The sequence below is a fragment of the Thalia democratica genome, chromosome 8 (genome assembly GCF_965202585.1).
Source record: "Thalia democratica chromosome 8, ktThaDemo2.hap1.1, whole genome shotgun sequence".
NCBI lineage: Eukaryota > Metazoa > Chordata > Thaliacea > Salpida > Salpidae > Thalia > Thalia democratica.
In genome coordinates, this window is record NC_139172.1 from 17,218,849 (window position 1) to 17,239,725 (window position 20,877).

A 20,877-nucleotide genomic window follows, 5' to 3' on the forward strand; every position below is an offset into this window, starting at 1 on the left:
AGATGGAATTAAAGTTATGCCCTAAATCTACATCTAATAACGGTGGAAAAAGTGAAATATACAGTTTAGCAAAAGTTCTATCATAAGTATGAATAAAAACTTACAATTTAAAATAATTAGCTAATTTTCTTTTTGTTGGTCTTTAGAAGTAGTTGTAAGGTATGTACACTTAATTAATATACTAAAATCACTTTTATGAAAAAAACTGTGGTTTAGATAAAATAAGTGTTTTTATTAAATTTACAAGTTCTATTACAGTCAATGTATAAATAAATCAAAAAGTTTTTAACTAAATATGTAATTTTAAACACCAATATATGTAGTTAGAGAATAAAAATTATTTATTATGTTAATTATAGGTAGTTTTTACTTCTAAATGAAAATAATAAACTTATAGTTGACTATAGTTTTTTTTATTAATGTACTGTCAACAAAAATGCTTTTACATCAATTAAAATTATTATTATTTTATAATTGTTACAACGTTGTTTTTTTATCCAATATAACCTTTGGGCAAAGCGCGCGATATAGTGTAAAGTAGTGATATATTTTACACGTTTAATCAAAAGTATTTAGACTATCCAGAACAACTTTTATAAATCATTAGACATAAAACTAGTTGCCATGATATTTTCAAAGCTGTATTATTTTAGTTTAAAATTTTACTATCATTTAATCTGTATATGAAAACAATTTTTTTTGTCGGAATTTAACAAACTAAAGTTCTAATTTATTTTTAGCTTTAAATGAGACAAAAAAGCTCATTACGCATTGTCTTCTAAACAAAAAATTGTGTTAAGATTGAAATAGTAAAATAACTAAAACTTTGAAAAATATACGTTTAATTTAATTACCAAAACTATTTATATCTGCTTGAAATTAGTAGATTATGCAACATCTTGAAGATTTAAAATAATCTACTAAGGTTATGTGTCTTGATGAACAAAAACAAATTTTTAAATAATAATTTTCAAACTACAGCACATTCACTATAAACTTTCGTGGACCGGATGTCTTAAAAAAAATTTTGGCTGCATAAAAAAAAAACTAAAAAAGTTAAAAACATTCTTTACAAGCAAAACATTAATAGAATTGATAATTAATATATAAAATAAACAAAACAATAAAGTATGAGCCTATTCTAAAACATTTAGTATAAATAAGCTCTGTTCTAAATACTTTTTACAACTTATTTAAAGCTAAAAATTATGTCCTAGGGTGTAAATTTTACCTTGGCAGGCAAAATCTGTCTCGCGGGTCGTACGTTGCCCATCTATATTTAAGGACATAATATATCAAATTAGCGATATATGTTGGGTTATTTACAAAAGATGCGGATTGCACAGACAAAAAAAATTACTAAAAATGTATATACTATTGTTGTATTATTTTATCCCTTTATAATTTTTTATATTTATTTAAACTATTTTGAAGATAAGTAATTCTTTAAAAAAAAATTACTCATATAATTTTAATTTAAAAAAAGTTTTTTAAACCTAGCAGTATAATTAACTATTTATATGCTTAAAAGTTGAAAAAAATTTAATGTTTTAACATAAAGTTCTAGAACAATATACTTATTAAGTTTCATATTTTCTTAGAACTGACAATAAAATAGTTGTCTTGCATACTTTTTATAATACCGGTTACATTACAATTAGTTATTAATACTTTATTGAAGCTCTTACTGCTTACCGTCCTTACTAGTACTTTTTATATATAAGTAATTTGTTTTTTTTTAATTAATTTAATTCCCTACGGGCTACGGCCTCAGTAAGTAATGTCTACGCTTAAATTTTTCACGCTAAAAGTTTTCATTTACTTGTTTTTAGAAACTACTTTTCGTGAAAAAATCGTTTTAAAAATACTTCAGATGATAATTATAAGTTTTTTTCTATTTACTTTATTTTATTTGTGATAAACAAGTTTGTAAATTTCGAATAAGTGTACATTATAACAAACATGTGACTAAGTATAGTACATGTCAAAACGGTACTTACTTTACTACGATCGTTAGCGGTAATAATGTAAATAATGTTAGGGAACTATTCGTATAAAATTGTGTTATTACAAAAAATTTAAGATTGTATTTTCAAACTTGCTAAAATCAGTCTAAAGCCAATAAATATCTTTTTAGTGTACAAATGCAAAAAATAAAAAAACAAAAGATTACTGAGTTTTAGTTTTAAAAAGTTCTTTGAGCATCAATCGTTCTTTTAAAACAGGGGTCGGCAAACTGCCGGCCCGCGGGCCAAATGCGGCCCTTTAAGCCAATAACTGCGTTCCGCGAGCTACTTTTCAGCCAAAAAAATACTTTTATAAAACATAAAAATAAAAGGTTTTGCAATAAAAACTTACAACTAGGCTCTTAATTTTAAATACTTATTAAAGGTGCTATTTTACTGCTTGTTTTGTTATATTTTTGGTTTAAAATAGTTTTTTTTATCTACTAATTACTATACTTGTTTTTCAATAACTGCGGCCCTAGACGAATTTTTTTTTTAAAGTGCGGCCCGCGAGCAATTTTATCTAAGAAAATTGGCCCTCGAGTTACAAAAGGCTGCCGACCCCTGTTTTAAAACTTAATTTCAATCAAAAAAGCTAATATGTTCAAATTTCATTTAATCATACTACAGTGCTATTGCATTAAGTATCATTTTTGTACATAACTGTATCAAATAAACTTGAACATGAATTATTTTAGCTTGAACTTTTGAAAACTCTATTTTTTGGATGTCAATAAAACTATAATAATAGCTATTCAAGAATGATTTTTATATCAATTTTATGTATGTGTATATTGTATATAGTATAGCTTGTTTTACTCTTTTGTTTGGCATATATTAGAAATACCTAAAAAATAAACTCAAGGCAGACTTTTCAAAATATAATATTTTCACGACTTAGCATCTAAGATATTACATAAAATGTATCTTAGATTAGATATATATATTTTTTCTCTTATGTTAGAATTGAGAGCTTTCAAAAATAAACAATTTAATTTCTTTAGTCATAACGCAAAACCATTATTTATTTGAAACAATTTTTTGATTAGTTGCAATTTTACTTATTAACTTAATCATGTTCCATGAAAAACGTTTTAAATCATTGTTCCTGAAAAAGTACACACCAGCACAACAGGGGCGACAAATGATGGCATCAAAGAAGTGCGAACAAATATCAATCACCTTAAATATTTTTTCAAGCATACTTAAACATTGACCTTTAAGTAATGTGTGCAAAATTTCAAAAAAGAATTAAAATAGATCATTTAAGTACGAGGGACAACTATTTATGAGGTGGTTAATGTTTCTCTGCACCCTTATACCGTCTTTTTGAGAAGTTTTTTTAAGAAGTTGCCCTTGGTGGAGAGAAACATTCTTAAAACAAATATGTTTTGAATCAAAATTTTAATAAGCAGTTTAGTTTATTTTAAGATAGGTAAAATTTATATTTTATTGTAAAAATAAACATATTATAGTGTTTTTATTTTACGAAATCATTAGATTTTTTTTTGTTTACTTTATCACCTTTTAATTTTTTTTGCTACAAAACTACCGATTACAAAAAAAAGCAGCGCTCTTTCTCCAGTAATTTGTGAGCTAATTAATAGGTATATTATTAAAGTAAATGTCCAGATAGCTTAGAGTAAGCAAAAGTAGCATCAGTATTTAAGTTAGGACCAAAATCATTTACAGAAAACTATAGACAAACTTCTATTTTATCTATTGAAACAAAAAATTAGAGATGGGCATTTATCACCTTAGCTTTATCTAACTTTGTAAAAAAAGTTTCTATCTGCATTTGATAAGGGTAAGGCTATATGTGCAGTTTTACTAGATCTAAGTAAAACCTTTGATAAAAAGAAGTTTTGTTACAACGCTAAGAATGCTGTGGTATAAGCCACAAGGGAAAAAATAAGTTTTTATTGAGACCATATCTAACTAGAAGAAAACACTTCGTTTATTATCGTGGATATGTTTTAACTTGCAAAAACATTGATGTTGGAGCACCACAAGGCACAGTTTAATTTTTTTTTGCTTCTTATTAATGGTTAAAAAAGTAACACCACTTTAAAAGCTCTAAGTTTTGCAGATGACACATTATTATAGACAGATGTTAAAAAACATATGTGTACAAGACAGAGCCAACCTTAATTTAGAATTTAATATAAGTTCAAACTAGACTATTGTGTAAAAATTTAATTTAAATGTAGAGAAAAAAATCCTTTATGCATCAGTAAAAATAAGTTTTGGAAACACATATGTATTAATACAAATAAAGGTATAGCAACTACAAAAAAGCCGTTATAAATTCTTTAGTACTTAATTAATGATATATTTTTATGGACAGTACATGTAAGAACAATAGAAACTAACTTATTGGTGTTTTATATAAAACTGGATACTTTTAAATGAAAAATCAATGCATTTAATGCTTTACTCGCTTTTTATTAGTCAAATTGTATACAATCTGTTGTGCTGGGACAGTGAAGTCAATATACTTTAAATTAAATTTTTAGATGTATACATTACAAAATATATCACAAAATTTTGAAAAGTTTTAAAAATACAAAAAGAATAATAAATCTTGTTTTTTTTTTAATATGAGATAGATTTCTTTTGTAACAAACTTAAGCATGACTTTTTAGTTTTTGCCATTTAATTTCAAGTGTCATTTTGAAAATATCGATAGAGTACATAAAAATTTAATTTAATTTTTATTTATTCTACCAAGCAAATAAGACATGGACATAAATTTCTAGCATATTAGGCTAGTAAAATGTTGACTAATATGCCTAATGACTTAAAATATCCCGCTTGTTTTAAGGTAACAGGTCGATCTGAGAGATTATTTTAAAAAGAACGATGAATCGTTAAAGTGAGGGTATCATCTAATATAAAAGTTTTATACCGATAGTTACTACACCTAGGAATAGTTTCTGCGAAGTAGGTTAATTTGGGTTCAGATAAAACTTATCCAGTCTAAACTGTAGCAAATACTATTATATTTCAACTTTAGTTAGACTACTTCTAACATTTCATTTTATAAAATAATATACTTTAACTTTGGTACATTTACAAAAACTGTGACATGATTGCTTTAGAAATATTAAATACTTAAACTATTAACTAAAATTATGTTACAATAAAAAATGGAAATACCTTAGCTAGTTTTGTATGTATCATCTTCTTATGAACATACTATTGCAGTAAACAGTTTTAGATTATTTACTTTGCAGTAAACTTATGTGGTTTATCCTGTTATAGTTGAATATGTAAGTAGATAGTTTTTGCTAAAAACAATTGAAAACAAGTCAACAGGTCAACAAATTATTGTTCTAGAAAAAAAAATTTACAACCTAAAAACCTTTTTTTGAAGATAAGTTATTCTGAGTATTCCACCAAGATATCATACTGTTGTTCCCCAAACATTAAAGCACTAATAAGTGGACATAATAAGAAACTGCAAGAAAAACCACAAATAGAACCGAAGCTATGCAACTGCAGAAACAGAGAGCAATGTCCAGTAATGAATAAATGTAAATTAGAAAATGTAATATACGAAGCAATCGTCTCATCTGAGAAAAATAAGAGAATGTCATATATTGGATCCACCCGAAGAGCATTCAAAAATAGATTGTACGAACATAGAGTATCATTCCCAAAACCCAACAAGAAGAAGCCCGCCAACTGTACACAACTCGCCAACTACATGTGGAAATTATATGAAAAAGGCGAGAAACCCACTATTGAATGGAAAATTCTCCGACAGACAAAAAGCAGATTTAAACCAAACTTCATGTGCTCGATATGTAACCTTGAAAGACTGTTTATAGCAAATGCTAACCAGAGAAAAATCCTTAATAAAAGAAATGAACTAGTCACGCAATGCCCTCATTACCCTAAGGAATACTTTTAGTTTATTTTTTATCGCAATAACTTAGTTTATTTAGTTTATTTCATTCTATTTAATTATATTGTTACATTGTATTTATGTTTGTATTGTGTAAAGATTTTGTTTTAAAGTTACAACATTCCCGTAAAAAGACCATTTCTGTTTTCTAAAAATCCCCTACAAATCTTAGTATTTACATTTTTTCAAAATCCTAATATATTAAATACTTAGTAAATAAATTTTCAAAATATATAAAATCTATAGTTAATAAATTATTTAAACTAAACTTACCTATATTTCATTTTAATTTAACTTAACTTTAAAATTTAACTTTTGTAAACTACATATTATTTAAAACTCATATTTCAAATGTAAATATTATTTTCATTTATGTGTGTATTTTTATTTTCCAATTCATCGCCCTGTATACTTTTGTTTTCAGCTTTTTTTAGCGTCTGATGAACTGCTCTGCAGGGAAACGGCGTAACGCAATAAAAGTTTAACAATAAGTTTATATAATTCTGAGTAAACTATCATATTGTATATTGTTTCTCTAACAATTTCGGTTTTCCTTCTTCTTATATACTTCATTTTTATAAAAACACAAAATTTTTATCTTAGATAGTACTGTTTTTTTTTTAAGTACAAAAATATTATTTAATTAGTTAGTTTGTAGCTCGATGACCGGAAAGTACGTTTTGAGCAAAAAATAAAGCGTTGATTTTTATCGCGTTTAACAAACTAAATTCCCAGTACATAGTGTTATTTTTAACATTTTAAAACTGATTTTAAAAATTTTCAACTGATTATAACATCAAAAAGTTTTATACAAAAGTGTATAAAATATACTTAAAATAAATACACCATAGTAAACGTTAAAAAGTAACTTTCCATAGATTTTATATACTTACTATATTGCAGAAAAAAAGAGAATTTGGTTCTTAAAACGTGTAAAGATAATAATTGTGTGAACTATTTAAAATATCAGTTAATTACCTTTTGTACACCAAGGTGTTGCTGTTATTTATTCCGTGATCACTTTTGTACCTTCCCCTATCTTCTACTGCGTCTTTTATTGCTTGAATAGATAATACTATGAGTAAAGGGATCATAGAAACCTGTTTTAATTTGATAAGAAGGTTGTTTTTGTGAAATTTTTTCACAAACAATAACAATGGCCTTTTGAATCACTAAACTTGCTTAAATAGGAGTTTTAGTTACAAGTTTTTCACAAAGTAACTTTTTTTAAATCTATATGTTTATAAATTTAGTATAAATAAAAAAAAATTGAGATTGATGAAAAAAGTCTTTCCGACTGTTAAATGTAGTTATTTTATTTGTACTTTATATACTACGTGCTGTTAGAAATTATTTGCATATTAGCAATATATACACAATATCTCAAAAAATGTTGTTGTTCCAAAAACACATATACACACTTAAAAGCTATAAAATTAAATTTTACTATAACATGAAAAAGAATTTACTTTGTAAAAGATGAAAACATTTTTTTCTATATAATAGAATAATTAATTACATAAAGTATAAAGTTAAGCTGAGTGATGGCAGCCAGTTTAGACTTTGAAAAATAGTGTATATATTTTAAGGATACCTCTATTTATACATAGATTTATTATGTTTATTTATACTTGTGGGCACAAGCTAGCAATATAAATTTATGACTGTTATAACTGCTTGTTCTACTACTTAGATAGCCAAAGTTAAAATACAAATGCACTTTTTTGTTAGCTAACAAAAAAATTTGCAATAAGAATATATGAGCACTTTAATGTAATCGTTTATTTTAAAATAAACTAAAAAAAAAAAAACTAAAACATATTACAAAACAATAGAAACGAAAAGTAAAAAAAAGTAAGACCTTGAATCCGACAGCGTTAAGTAATGAATGACTGGAGTATTTTTTCGTCCTAAAACTTTGAAGACTAAGTAAAGAGCTTCTCCTATTTTAAGGTTTAAAAAAACTTAATTCTACAATTGAGTTTAATAAAGATTAAAACAGTTTAGGTTCAAAATAAACTGTTAGGATGAAAACTGGCTGTATGAGAGTTTTTTGTTTAAAAAGTTTTTTGAAGGGAATTGATGGGAAACGATCTGATTAAAAGTTAATAGCATACCATTTTACTAAATGCTTTAAAGATATCAAGAAACATAATAACTAAATGTTTTTAACATATATTGCAAATAATATGCAAACATTTTTAATTCTAGAAAAAAATATTAAATAGTCAATAAAATTTATTTGTAGTGTAACCGTTTTGTATTACAATTATTACCATAAAAGTTTTTTCAAGCATATGTATAGTTTTAATAAAAACAAAAGCATCAGTTAAAATTAAAAAAACCTCTTTTGCAAATGCATTCACGGCAGGCAGCCAGTTAAGTAGGGCGATGAATATAAAATACAAGTTTGCCCAACGATGCATCTGCTCAAACAAGTTCTTTGGCAAAAAGCTTATGATAGTGTACTTGGTGGTTCTTATTTTGTTGTCTGCGTACTTGCGCCACCTGTTTGAAAATTTTGTCATCTGACCGGGGTGCTCCTTCCAAAAATCGGGAAAGTCAAAGTTTCGAGATGATGTTTCAGGAGTGTTTTCTGCAGTTGGTGTTACAAAACTGCTGAAATATTTACTGTTTTTCTTCGTTATATTAGGTAGCTGACCGTGTTTTTCAAACACCTCAAGTGGGACAACCACTCTTCTGCCTCTTCCTAGTGACTTTGTTTTTTGTTTTTGTTCGAGCGAGTCTGATTTCGATGGCACGAACTTGTCTTCATTGTGTGAAAATTTAAAACTCGGCATCTTTTAACAGCAAGTTTAAGGCAATGTTTTTAAGAAATAAATTGGCAGCTTTTAGTAGCAACTTTGTACAAATCAGGCCATTTCAAAAGTATTTGATAAGTAAAGAAAAGTTTTCCTGAAATAAAAGTCTTAAATTAAAGTATACTATTTATATATATATATATAGGAGCCATTTTAAATTAAGATTTTTTTTAATTAATACCAATAAAAATTAAAAGTTTTTTTTTTAATAATATTTAAGATATTAGTAATTAATGCTTTATTTCACAATTATATCAGTATTTCATTAGTTACTATTTTATTAGAAACACTATATACTACAAAAAATTATAATACAAACTCTATATACTTTTGATTGCACTTTTTTTTTGTGTTCATTGTTTTATTTTTATTTTTTTACTCTTATGCTATTTATAATATATAAAGTTTAGATAATAGTTTAATTAAACTTTTTAGCTTGTTTGTAAAAACAATACACATACTTATATAAAAACTCTATCAGAACATTCTTTTTAGAGTTATTTAAAGACTGTAAGTATTGTAACAAACATTTAGTTAATTAAATTATTTAGTATAAATTGCCAGTTTTCAAAGACAACGTAATGAAAAAAGTCAACAAAACTTAGTTTATAAAATAATTTATGTCATATACAGTTTGTTTTTTAAAGTAAGCTGGGAACTTTATCGATTTATATTGTTTTATAAAAGGTGTTTTAATTTATTTGAACTTTATTAAACTTCTTTTTTACTATTTAAAAAAATCATGAAGTTCTAAACCTATCTAAAGTATTGTTTAGCAACAATTGTTAAGTTAAAAACAGTTTTTTTTATTTAAGTAAAACATATTTATGAAAACAATATTTGTTTTTTAGTTGTTATTTTTTACCAAGTAAGTGTATAAAAATTTTGAAAAGTTTAGTAATTAGTATTTTGATTACTTAAAAGTCGTAGTATACAACAATTTTGAAAGAATAAACACTGTTTCCATTAAAATTTATTTGAGATTAATAAACATGTTTTATCATTAATTCAAGTCCTTCAGAATAGAATTAGTTCTTTTTTTTCTTGTTAAAACATAAACCTGGTATTCAACTATAATTTGTAACCAAACTAGTTGTTAGAAAGATTAGTTTTTAATTACCTCAAAAAATAAACTTTTTTTTTGTTAAAATAATTCAACAAAACAATAGCTATACAAAAAATAAAAATTATCGATGAAGGAACAAACTAATACCTTTTTTAAAATAACAATGTAAATAAATAAGATTTTTTAGTTTGGGCAAAACCATTTTTACTTAACTACACAATAAAAAATCAGACCGAACACTAGTGTAAACAAACAAAGTTGAAATAAACTGTAAAAAATACAAATGCATAACTTTTTATGAGCAAACATTTTGCATATATTAGAAAAATTACTAGAATTAATATGAGAAAAGCATTTTGAAAAGAAAAAAATTGCATCGGAAGTGATACAAACACTGTGTAAATTCTTTTTAGTTTTAATATTATAGTGTTTAACTTAAAAAAAATTGTGAAGTTTGTAATTTAATGTAATGTATTTTAAGTACAACTTTTGAGGAAAAAACAAACTTTTTACTGTTCAACTTTTATTTTATATTTTATGTTTAATAAAGAAGAGACACTTTAAATTTTTCGTTTTCATTTGTTCTGGTTATTTTGTTGCTAGTTTTTAAATCTTAAGTTTATTTTGGTTTTAAGATTTAACGATTACGTTTTATTTAGTACTAATACTTTTAATAATGTTTCAAATTGCTACAATCTTAAAACGCATTAAATTGTTAAAATTCTACATCATCACACATATAATTATACATCCAAATATTAGCTTAAATTGTTTTTAACACCGAAAATTTATACTAAAAGTTTAAAAATTGAATTATCTATAAGAAACTCATATAGTAATTAATTAAAAAGTTACTATTAAATTCCGTGTTTAACATTAAACTAGTAGACTTCAATTTTATATAATCTTAATGTTTAAAATGATATAGTTTTTAAAGAAAACATTTTAGAAAAACATTAAAAATTACTTTTCTTAAAAGTATTGCTGACTAATGAAGCCTAACTAATTTGACTCAAATGTTAGTTTTAGTTAGTAACTATCAAAATTGGTTGAAAACCTAATTTTTCTGATTCTAGACTGTTTTTAATTGCTTACTTTTGTTTTAAATAATTTAAACATGGTTAACGAAAAATAAAATACACACTATAAATGACTTATAAGTAAATAAGTGGAAACTTTTAGTAATTATCTGAAAATTAATTCACTTGCAATAACTCTTCAGTTGTTAACTGTTAAAATTGAAATCTATCAAAATATGATTTGGTGCTAACTTAACTATTTATGTTTAAATATATAAAGCAGTACAGTTTTTTAACTGTAGAAACGAAAAAAATAAAACTAAAGTAACAACATTAATAACTTTTGCAAAATTGATAAAGAATACTTTATATTTAGTTTACCAAACTGTTACAACTAAGTTAACTATGTTAATTAGGAATTTAAAAATGAAAAAAAATACAATTTATTAAAAAAAGTCTGTTATATTGTATGTATACAGCTACTTCATTAAGAATAAATAAGTTTAGTTTTATTTTATAATAACAAGTTTAAAAAAGATACTGGTCAAGTTCTATTTTTTTCTAAAGAAGCAAACATGTTATGTCGTAATTTCGTCAAAAAAATATCTATTTTAGGTTTTCTTCTTTAAAAATTTACTACCAGTATTTTTAAAACACATTAAGTATTTTTTTTAGTAATAAAAACTGTATTTTATTATTATTTGTATTGTAAGTTTTTTAAAGTCGTACATATTTGACAACTTTGCAAAAACTTGTTTAAACTATAATAACTACATTTTTATTTATTAAAAAAAAACATTAAGCTATAAAAAAAAAACTATGTGTATAAATATTTTGTATGTTTCAAATGCTTGTTAATAAACGATAGTTTTTGTTTGTATAGTACTAGTAAAAAAATTATACGGAACTAATTTATATCAACTTGATTTTTTGTTTGTAACATAAAAAACTCAAAGCTTATCAATGTGCACATGTGCCGACTTTATCTAATATACTTTATGACTGTATATTATAAAAACAAAACAATCAATTTAAGCTAACCCTTGATACTATTTAAATGCAAAGTTAAACGAACTATGACTGCTTTATATGTGTATTGTTATTAGAAAAAAAAAATTATTTGAAGTAAAACTCAGAACAAGTATATCCTTGACATTTTTTAAGTACTAATTATAGTTCATAAATATGTTATTTATTTATTAAAATAAGTGATTTCACTTTAAAAAATGCTTATGCTCTTATACTAGTAAGCAAATAAAGGCTTTATAACTTTGTTCTGCAAATGTAAAAGTAGCTTAAAACAAAGAATAAATTCAGAATAAGCAGCAAATGTTGTCTACTATGTCTGAAATTTCATGCTTGAAATGTTTTTGAAATTAGGAAATTAACATTCATCACTTCCAGGAAAAAGTTCCCTTTGCAAATATTACATGTGCACTTTCAGATGTTACCACATTTTTAGTTTCAATTTTTGTGTTAGCTCTTAAAAATGTCGAATACGAGTTTTGAAAAAGACATAGAGGTAGGTTACTATCATTTCTAAAAAGATTTATAATTTTAATGTCAAAACTCTTAAACTATATTTTTTCTACTTGATTTTTCTTTAACTGACTTTTAAGTCAAATAATAATCTAAGATATATATTTTGAAACAGCATTTAAAGTAATTGTTTAAAGACCAAACTTAGTTTTTTTTATTTTAGAAAAGTGTTTTATCAGTTTGATAAAATGTTTGTTTACAAAATGTTTCCTTTTTTTATTTAATAACCTGAAGCACTACATTTTCTTTTTATTCTGAAGTACAGCAACTAAACAATAAAATGAAATTGCAAATACAAAAAGCATTTATGTTTGTACAACTTTTTATTTAACAGTAGCCGTAATAACTTTATACCAGCAAGCTTTAAGTTAATTCTACAAATGACTCATGTTTTTGAATATCAATAAACACTGAAATTTTTAAGAAATTTAAATAAAAAGCTTAAGCTCGTACTTTAATTAGAAAACTGCTAAATTTAAAAGTAAACGTAGTGTTTTGCTTGTCCTTTGATTTGTATTTTGTATGTAACACCTACTTCTAATTTCTAAAACTTTTAGTCAATTAGTAATCAAATATAAAGTGTTAAAACTATTTTTTACACGGTTCTATTTGTACAAATATGTATAAGTAACACTAATAGGAATTTGCAAACTTTATGTTTTATTGAATTAACGTTTCTCTTTGTTAAACTAATAACATAGTTCCAAAAAGTTCTGAAAAATAAGTACTTTAAAGAACAGATTAACGAATAAAATTTGAATGTGATTTTTTAACATAAGCCGAGAAACATAAGTCAGTCTAACAAACAAAAAATTTAACAATTTGTTTAACTACATTATTCCAACAAACTTGATAAATTCAGCATTTAAAAAAAAAACGTATTAGCTACTAATAACTTAACAAAATTATATACATGTATATATATCTAAGTAGTTGATAAATATGCATTACATTAAGTAAATCTAAATGATAAGATAAACAAACTGTTTAAAAACGCGCAAATCACTGAAACAAATGTACAAGTTTAAAAATTCATTTTGTATTAAAAAACTATATATAACGAAAATCGGAACTGTTTTGTAAATAAAAAATACTAGTACTATTAAAATAAATATTTATTGATTTCTCACCTAAAACTAAGTTTTTATTAAGAGTCAAAAACTTAAAATTTATCTTGTAACTATGTTTAAATACTATTAGGTTTATAAATTTTCAAAACATAAATATTGATAGTTATCAACTTTTATATAGTACTTTATTTTAAGAGTTCCACAAATTTCCACATTATTGTTTTTAACCTTAGGCTATGTATCGAAAAAATAGGTTGTTCTGAAAACATTTTAAGCATGTAAAATTTTATCTAACTAATTAAGTATACAATACTATTTTTTATACCTAAAAAAATGTTATTTACGCAGACTATCAACTATCAACAACACTTGTCACAAGTACATATAATTTTATTGTACATAAATTAAAGTATTACAAGTTAAGTAAAAAACAATAAACTTTGATACAAAGTTTTGTAATTAATCTTTTTTAAAAAAGATTTTGGAAAATAAAATTAAACCAAAAACTTAATTAAAATGTTTCATAATTTTTCTACCCTAAGATTTATTTAAAGGTATTTAATGTTTTAATTTCACGTTTTAAACACAGCAATTTTTGCAAGAATCAAATTTAAAAGCCTTATTCGACAATTAAAGTTATTTAAAACAATTGTTGTTTTTTATAAAACTAGTTTACAATATTTACCTTTTAAGAAGATTATAAACGTATGACTTTTTACTTTTTCAAGATTTTTTATGGCGATAAAAGTTAAGCATTTAAAATCAGATTTAAAAACTTATGTACATTCAATTGAATTACATAACAAATTTGTAAAACAATATTTTATATACAATACCCTAAAAAATGTTGAATTATGTCTTCATTTATTGTTGAGAAAGTCACATTTAGTTTGTTTTATTTTCCTTACCGCAAAAAATTATTTGAAATTTTTTTAAACTAGTTTGTGTACAAACTTTGTGCTAAAGCTGAGTATAAGTTTTATCTACTTTATAGTACATTTAAAAAAAAATTGAATCAAGCGTTTTCAAAATGTAATTTAACACAGTAAGTTAAAATATATAACCATAATAATTAAATTTAATTTAGTTTTATTTGAAAAAATACAACTACAAGTTTTATTTACAGTTGATATAAATTATAATAAACTGGAAAATATTAAATAATAAAATTCATGTTTATAAAATTATATAGTTTATATTTGATATGTTAATGAAATGTTCTAGTATACTTTTTGTTTAATCTTATATTTTTCATGTTAAATTTAATCTTAGGTATTGCTAAATATTGTTAATTTAATAAACAAATTTCCTAGAGGAAACAAAACTTTAAAAAGCACATGAAAAATCTAATACACAGCTAAGTATATTTATGAGCAAAAAGAAACTATGAAAACAATAAAATAACTTAATAATTTATACGAAATAAAAAACATTCCTTGATTTTCTTCGTGGATTTTGTTTTCTATCCTACATTTCCTGTTTTTTAAACTGAAAATTAATAACCATATTTAAAAAAAGTGAGGAAACTTAATGACATTTTGTATGAAAGACAATAACAGAATTTAAAAATAAACATGTAAATCTTATGAGTTGTAATACTACTAGTTATCTATACTTTTTAACGTAATTTTAAGTATTTTTTGAACCAAACAGATCAGTTTTTAGAAAAAGTCTTGTAAATAAAACTGTAGATAATGGCGATAAAATGTTTTTTTATTTTACGTGAGTAAAAATTGAACCTATAAATTTATTTACTTTTACAAAAGTATTTGTTGATAAGTTTTTCGTAAGCTAAAACTATTTTCATTTAGCACGATTACGAAACCTAGTTTGCATACAACAACTAACGATAAGTATTACCAAGTAATTCTCTAGCGGTTACATTTTGAAAAGTTTGTTTTAACGCAAGTTATTTTTGCTCTATTACTCAAATTCATCCATCTTTTTCTGTCAGTCTGTTTCAAGATTTTTTGTTTGTTTAATAGATATTTAAATATATTTAAATTGCTTATATATTTAGTATTTCTAAATTGTTAGTTGAAATCAAGCAGAGCTTAATTATATTTATAAGACTTAACTTTACTAGAAGATAACTTAAAGGCTTTTTTACCAGACAGTTTTTGATAAGCTAGAAATGTAGGTGTTACTAAGCTAATGAATCAACAATGTACTTATAAAAAAAGCTTTTAGATGCATTCATTACAAAAGGTATAATAGAATTATGAAAATATTAAAAACAACAAAATAATGTTCAACGTGGAAACTTTGGTTAAAAATTACCTAAGTGTCTTTATGTATATACTTGTACATAGCTGCTTAACGTTTAGATTAAAGCGCTAATCTAAAAACGTAGCTAAAGTACATAACCAAGATTTTTGCAAAGATTTTTTTTGCTATCAAGCTATAATAGACATGGGCATAGATCTCTAGCATATCAGATTAATAAACTGCGGACTAAGATGACTAATGACTTAAAAGATCAGACTTATTTTGTTAGGTACTAGGTCGATTTGAGAGACTTTAAAAAATAACTAAATGGTTAAAGTATAGATAGATGACAATGGGATATTACTCTCAGATGTTTTAGGATTATACCGATAATTACTAAACCTAGAAATATTCCCTGCTAAATTAATTTGTTTCCGATAATATTGATCTTGACAGTAGCAAGTACTATTATACTTTATTTATATTTAGACTACACTAAATTTGAATTTAATAAGTTAGTACTTCTTCTATGAAGAAATATTTACAAAGTCTTTGATGTAATATCTTTAAAAATATTAAACAGTTAAATTACTGCCTCAGTTAGTATTAAAAAAAAATGGAAAATTCTTAGCTAGTTTTGTTTTCAATTTTTTCTTAAATTAAAATTGTTGTAGTTAACAATTTTAGTGTGTTTATTTTGCTATTAACTTAAGTGGTTAATCTTCTTATATTTAGAAGATAGGTATAGGTAATAGATATGTATTTACAGTTATAATCAATTTAAAACAAGTCATTATTGTCGTAGACAAGACGTTTAAAGGTTTCTAAGTGTTGTGCGATTCGATAAACAAAAGGTATTTTGTGCACTAGTTCCTCAGACCAAATATTTTGAGCGCTTTTTTTTTCGTGGTTTAAAAAAGAACAATAATAGGCCTAAGTTAATGTGCTAAGCAAAACTTATTTTACAATTTAAATACTTTTTTTTTCATGAAAAGATAAGTAGAAGATGGTGTTTTAAGAAATAAGACATCATATTGTTATTTTTTTTCTCTTTATTTTATTTATTTTATATTACTTCTTGTATTTTTTTTTTTTGTAAAATTTCTAATTCTTAATGGTAAACAAGACTTTGTTTTCTTTTTATTTTATAACACTAAACATATAAAACATATAATGGGTGCGAAGCTCGATAAGTCTTTTGATCAAAATATTTTAGCCTTTAATTTTTATCATTTTCAATGTACTTTAATTAAAACAGTTAAGTATGAAAAATTATAAATTTGTTATCATTATAAATTTATAAAAAGTTTTTTTTCATGAAGTAAGTCAATTAGATTTTTTTTGATTTTAAACAAAAGTTCATAAATGAATTATAATTTTTAAATTTTCTACCTGGTTTTTTTACTTATCTTTTTTTTTAATAAGTTTATTTATTTTTAGTATTTAGCAAAACTTGTTTACTTAATGTTTAAGAGATTGACATACTTTGATAAAATCTTTAAATGTTGAAAAAATATATATAAGAAAAACTGTATTTTTGCAGTGTCAATTTTTCTTTTGTTTTACTAGTTTTGCAATATTAACTTGAACTACTTTCATAAAAACATTGTAACTTACCATTCCTCTTCTTTGGGCTTCAAATATTTTTCTTTTCAGTAGACTCACATCAATTCCAGCACAACTTTTAAAAACATCCAATACTCGGTTTACGTAGTCAATATGGTGTTTCATTTTTGAACTCTTAATGATGAATTACATGTCATATGCATATGATATATACTATTTTCTAATGTTTTTAAGTAAAAAAATGTAATTTTAATTATGTTGACTTTTTTATTCCTAGGTATTTAATATTATTGAAAAATTTAAGTACTTTTTTTTAATTTACAAATTAATCAAATCATTGCTAATTTTAATTTACTCAACCAAGTATTTGTCAGTTTCAACCAAAAAAAAAAAAGCTTTAACTTAGTGGTATTCACGGTTTGCATTTGTGATTTACCTAATGTGTACAAAGACTTAAAAAGATTAAAAACATAGTTTTAATGAATAATTTTTATCATTTTACATTAAAAAAAAGATATCTATAACATAAACCAAAAATTTATAAAATGTTGTTTATACGTAGTACCTTTGTACTTTATAGCAGTACTTTATAACAGTATACTCAAAGACAATTTATAATTTTTGTAGCTTACTGTGCACAGATTTATTTCAATAATTTACTTTGAACATACTTTGAAAAGGTTAACACCATTGCTTTAAGTTTCTACATTTTTTGTTAATTTAAACGCTTTTTATTTCTTTATCGAAAAATTAAAACTAATATTAGTATATCTAAAACTAGTTTTGTAGTTGAAAAATATTCTTATAGTTTACAAAAAATATCTTGAAATTTTGTTTAATGTTTATTCTAAGTGTTAAAAAACTAACCTTTTTTGGTGACTTTATGTGACACGGTCTTGGTATAGTATTCTAAATTTGTATTAATTTGGTTATTATTTATGCTTAACGCTTTATGTTTATCAACTGCCAATAAAAACTTTATTAATAGCTTTTTAACTAAAAACTGCAATCAAGTTTAAGTAATTGTTTCATTACTAAGTTAAGCTTTAGTTTGAAGACTTTTAAAATCATACATATTCTTAAGTAGAACGTATTGAAAAAAAGTCATAATTTTCTACAGACACTTATTATGACTAATACAATGCTATTTTAAAATTATAATGGGTTTATGACAAAACTACTCACTTCTATATGTTTACCGACATCTCTTAAAGTTCTTGCAACTTTTTTAAGTTGTATAGTCATCTCGTTGAATATTTTTTTGTGCGTATATGTTCCTGAAGCATGTAGTAAATAAAGACTTAATACTATAACTACTTGTACTCTTCTACTCATCTGAAAGTATATCTTAGTACTTTAGTGTGTTTTTAGTAATTTATAAATAAATGTTTTTACTATGCTCATCTAAATTTTACTAATAGAATAAAGATTTATTTAAAACTAAGATTGGATGATTTTATAATTAAAAGCAGATATAATCAGCTCAAAATTTATTCTTTTGTTGTACAATATTTGTTGTTTACTAACTTATTCTATAAGTTTTGGTCAAATATTTTATTTATTTCCTTTACGTTGTCAAATAATCAAGTCGTAAAACTTTAATACGATGAATATATTCAAAAACTTATACTAGTATCTTGACAACTTTATGTTGTTTTTTATTGCTAATTTTAACTTATATATAAAAACGATCAAACTCTTTTTTTATAAAACATCAAACTTAATAGCTTTAAAAGTCATTGTTTAAAACTCTGCTTTAATTATCTTTTATCAGTTTTGAGATCAAATATTTTAATTTTATCTAAGATAATCTAAAATTAACTTTTTTAACATATTAATTAATCAGTTATGTTATTGTAATATTATTTATTGAACGGTCGAAGAAAAGAGCTCAAAACGTTTGGTCTAAGAACCTGGTGTTCGAAGGAACCTTTCCTTTATCGAGTCGTGCACCACAACGTTTTGTGATCTTTAAAGAGCTTATAAAAATTAATTTTTTAATTTTAAGTTTAAAACCTCAATAAACATAAGAAAAATTTAAAAGAAAGAAAAGAAAAAAAACAAAATTATAACTCGCTTTAAAGTAGCAACTAAATAGTTATAGATAGTTTTCAACGGTTTAAGTTTGTAAAAATTACCTTATATATAATTGTTGCCAACTTTATTTCTTTGTTTTCTTCTCTTTTACAAAGGTTAGAATTTAAACTTTGTGAAACGAAACTTGCAACAACTTGCATTACGGTTTAATGCATGAGTCACATTTTTTAACCGAAAGATAAAACAGTTTTCTTAGCTTAAGTTTTTTTCCTGCTTAGTTTGTAAGTTTAGATTTTAAAATTTACTAAGATTTAAATACCACAGCTACTCATTGTAAGTGTTCATATGAGTTATATGAAGTGAAAAATTCTTTGAACCTTAAAATATTTTATATAAACACAACCGGCAGATTACAGAGTCTGCGAAATTTTCGTTTTAGGTATAAACAATTTATCTTACTCATCGATTCATAAAAAAACCCGCGACGGGGTTTTAGATGAAACTGCATCTACGATTATTTTTAAATTCTTTAAGAATGTAAAGAGGGTTTTAGTAAGTTTTCAAATTTAAATTTTATTCTATCTACCTATTGTAGCAAAAACTTTCGTAGCCATTTTGTAAAATATAAATTAATTTGATTTGAACATTTTTGAAATTTATCCCGATATTTCCAACAAATTTATCAAAAAATAAAAACAATTAAAAATATTTTGAGTTAGTTTTTAGTTCGTTGTGTTTTATTTATCAACTAAAGTTTTTGTTATAAGTTATATAACTATTTTAAAGTATTTATAAGCATACATTAAGTTTAGTTTGTAGATGTCTTACACAGTGTACTGGATAACAGTAACTGACTAATAACTTTTTTAGTGACTACAAATTCAAAATAAGAGTTATATTATTACTAGAATAGAACAAGGTTTCTCCTTATTAAAACTAGTTTTGTTTATTTTTTGCTTCATATGCTTCAGAAATTATTTAAGTTTAAATGCAGATAAATTTACTAGTTATCTGTTCTAATATTACCCGAAATAGTTTTTAATTTTACGTCAAAATTAAAGCTTGCAACAGCTATTCAATAATACCTAAAACATTTGTATAAGTCAATTCTTTTTACCTTAACTATCTGACATGACATAGTCCCTATTAAAAAATAAGTTTCAATTTTCAATTTTAAACTAAAAATGTTTGACTTTTTTTGAATTTTCTTAAATTAATACCCTCGTATAAAGTTCAGGGGTGATTTTAGGGCAGTTTGAGGGTATATTCAGCTAAATATAATATAAATTAAAAGTTCCAAAGTAACACCTAAACAATTTCATTATGATTTCGTACATATAACAGAAAAGCTAAGATTTAAATTATTGACAACTCTGTAAAAAAACTAGATTATAACATTATTTTTTGTAAGCAATAGCTTGAAATTTTTTTACATTAAAATAATATATTCTAAAACTTTTAGTTTTTTCAATAGACTTTATACCTATTTTAACAAAAATTAAAAAAATAATTAATATAAAGTGTTGTAAAGTTTTTGCAAGTTACTTTTTGGCAAAATTATCAAGAATTATAAGTAATTTTTAGCTAAAAACATCTAATTTAGTTGCATTTGATTTTACATAACTATTAAAATA

General features: G+C 23.9%; 1 protein-coding gene across 2 annotated transcripts in view; it reads right to left on the minus strand.

Annotated features, from left to right (window-relative positions):
• LOC145841937 (phospholipid-transporting ATPase VD-like) overlaps positions 1-8,818 on the minus strand; it is a 44,581-nt gene extending 35,763 nt beyond the window's left edge. Inside the window, exons 1-2 of one of the 2 annotated variants that reach the window (XM_082949246.1) lie at positions 8,262-8,818; positions 6,895-7,016 (exon numbers count right to left, since the gene is read on the minus strand). In XM_082949246.1, the coding sequence (XP_082805372.1) occupies positions 6,895-7,016; positions 8,262-8,717 (578 nt within the window). In that variant the 5' untranslated portion in view covers positions 8,718-8,818. The remainder of the gene's footprint in view (positions 1-6,894; positions 7,017-8,261) is intronic. The other variant, XM_082949247.1, reaches the window with a different exon arrangement.
• Positions 8,819-20,877: the final 12,059 nt, after the last annotated feature.